At 32.8% G+C, this 2,529-nt stretch overlaps 1 protein-coding gene across 1 annotated transcript in view; it reads right to left on the bottom strand.

Moving 5' to 3' along the window:
- Positions 1–559: 559 nt before the first annotated feature.
- LOC117102822 (sushi, von Willebrand factor type A, EGF and pentraxin domain-containing protein 1-like) overlaps positions 560–2,529 on the bottom strand; it is a 15,268-nt gene continuing 13,298 nt past the window's right edge. Inside the window, exons 12-13 of the mRNA XM_033243246.1 lie at positions 1,743–1,777; positions 560–1,452 (exon numbers count right to left, since the gene is read on the bottom strand). Of these exons, the coding sequence (XP_033099137.1) occupies positions 1,168–1,452; positions 1,743–1,777 (320 nt within the window). The 3' untranslated portion in view covers positions 560–1,167. The remainder of the gene's footprint in view (positions 1,453–1,742; positions 1,778–2,529) is intronic.

Consider the following 2,529-nt stretch of genomic DNA (forward strand, 5'->3'; position numbering starts at 1 on the left):
AAATTATTATTATTAATACAGTATTAACAATTTCCAGCAGGGAATATTTGGTTTTTGCTCATTATTTTATAGTGAAGTTAAAAATAAGTTCAGGGGTCTCAAGTCTCCGGCAAGTCGCTGGAATCTCTCGGAAATCGGGATAGCCTCCAGCACTCCAGCAACCAAGCAAGAATCTCACGAAAACTAACCCACCTCAAGAATTCATTATATCTTCATGTTTTTACCACTTATGACCCCTTCCTTACAAATTGTCTCATAGAAGAAAGTGTCTATTTGTATTATTATCACTATGCGAAAATACAATTTAATAGGCTATGTTAAGAAAGTTAACCAGATCACCCGGAAATGACTCCTTCCTACTCAGGACCCCTGTAGGTAACATGACTGGCTTCGTGGACGAAAATAGTGTTCGACTGTTAATAGTAAATAAAATAATCAGATTAATTCAGCACTAAAGTACCGTAATATCTGTATTCAAGAAAAAGATTTATTATGTCGGATGAATTGATTTTATATGTAAATAATTAATTTTACGGATTAAAGAAAGAAAATGCAACTGTTTATCATCTTTAGGTCGATCTTTATTTGGTAAATATTGAAACTACTGTAATTTCAATTTATTTGGAGGGTAATTGTTCATACCAACGATAACAGTGATTCAATATGAACTCATAACTTAAAAGTTAATTAACATTTTGAACATTGCATTTGCTAAAATTTAGATATGGAAATAACTGTTGCCGAAGCCATCTATTAAAATATTCTGTCTGTCAGTCTGTTATTTAAATCTGTAAATTATTATCATTATCATCAACGTCATCATTATCACCACTATCACCACACAGTCTGGACGGACCGTCATTAGAAACAATCCGTGGCGCACGCATCGTGGCGCTACGTAATATAATCGCAGTGGGCGCAGTGAGTACCCGGCTTAAGAATTATGGAGATAACAACCAAAAATCGTATTGTTATTGAATAATAAACAGTTATTTAGCATTGTGGAAAGTAAAAGCTGTTACGTAAGCATGGATTATTGGGCTCGTCACGAAAGACACTATTACTTTAGTTAAAGTTAAAATCTATAGGGCAGAGCATAAAAGTATAAAATATACGTTTTATAGCGCCATGGTCGAAGATCTTCCATAGTTTGAGGCTATTTGAAACCTAGTTGAAGATATTCAAATGCACATCCAAGCAGTTATCAGTGTGTTTATTTATCCATTCTTCGAAACCAACAGGTTTAGTGTACAGACCATATCTGCCATGGCTTGCACACTCATTGTTTGGAATACTAACTCCGACCACTGTCCATGTATCATCATATCTAAGACATACCAAAGCACCCCCAGCATCACCAATGCAGGCAGATGGACTACTAGACCTGAAATTATGAAGGAAAAAAAAAAAGATTTTCGTTGAAGAACAGTTAGTTATCCTTTGATATTTTCCCTGAAAGATGTTTATTACATGTTAATAATTATTACAGTACAGTACAACTATAATTAAGACCGCTGAATTATTATTATTATAAATTATTTATCTAGCCTGGCCAAGAAAAGAGGACAAGTAAAGCAACTGATGTAAATACAATGTACAAAGAATGAAAATCGAAATCGTGTACGCTACACCACAACGCTCGAGTTTCAACATACGGGTTAATACTCAAAAAAAACTTTTATGTAAATTTAAAGGCGCCATTGAAAATGATGTTTAGGCGTATTTTGGTTGGCTAAATCTACGGCAGCCATCTTGGTGTATACACTCAGGCTCAACTCTGCATGTTTAGAACATCGAATGCATTGGAATTAGGGTGTACGGTAAGAATGGCCCCGGAAAAAATGGCTCCGGAAAAATGGCCCCGGAAAAAATGGCCCCGGTAAAAATGGCCCCAAATGACAGGTAGGTGAAAATGGCCCCAATAATAAAATTCTGTATTAAAACTGATTTTTTTAAAATCATTATATGCATTTTTTTAAACTGAAATAATTTAGTTTTTAAAAGGATTCTATCATCAAATAAATTGCCATTTACATTTTACTTTTTTTCAGAAATTACATATTCAATGATAAAATATTCAAAGATAAAAAAAGCCATGAATAACACACACACATTTTTTTCCATTTAAATGTTAAAAAATAGCAACAACATAATCAATAAATCAACATAAATCATGCATTTATTAATATTAAAATAATTTATTTGTGGCCAATTTCTAGGAAGCGGAATCACAATTTTCCAGAAATTCAATCCGGGTATTGGTAAACCCCACAAACAATGAGTTTATATGAACATCAAATTATTAATTTTTTTTTTAGAAAAAGAGAGTTCAACAATCGTAATTAAAGGGTTTGGATGGGGTTCGCGGTGTGTTTGGAGGATTGTGGTGTATTTGCAAGTATTTTTTCACAAAAAAAAAAATCAACATTTTAACCAAAAAATAGGTTCTTATAAATATTTAATTTTCTTATTGATAGTCAATCACAATTGAATTGTTTGGTTTTCTACAGTGTGTTTTAGGAGGTTTTT

This window comes from Anneissia japonica, unplaced genomic scaffold (assembly GCF_011630105.1).
Source record: "Anneissia japonica isolate Jap-2015-1 unplaced genomic scaffold, ASM1163010v1 scaffold1005_len2656397_cov198, whole genome shotgun sequence".
Classification (NCBI taxonomy): domain Eukaryota; kingdom Metazoa; phylum Echinodermata; class Crinoidea; order Comatulida; family Comatulidae; genus Anneissia; species Anneissia japonica.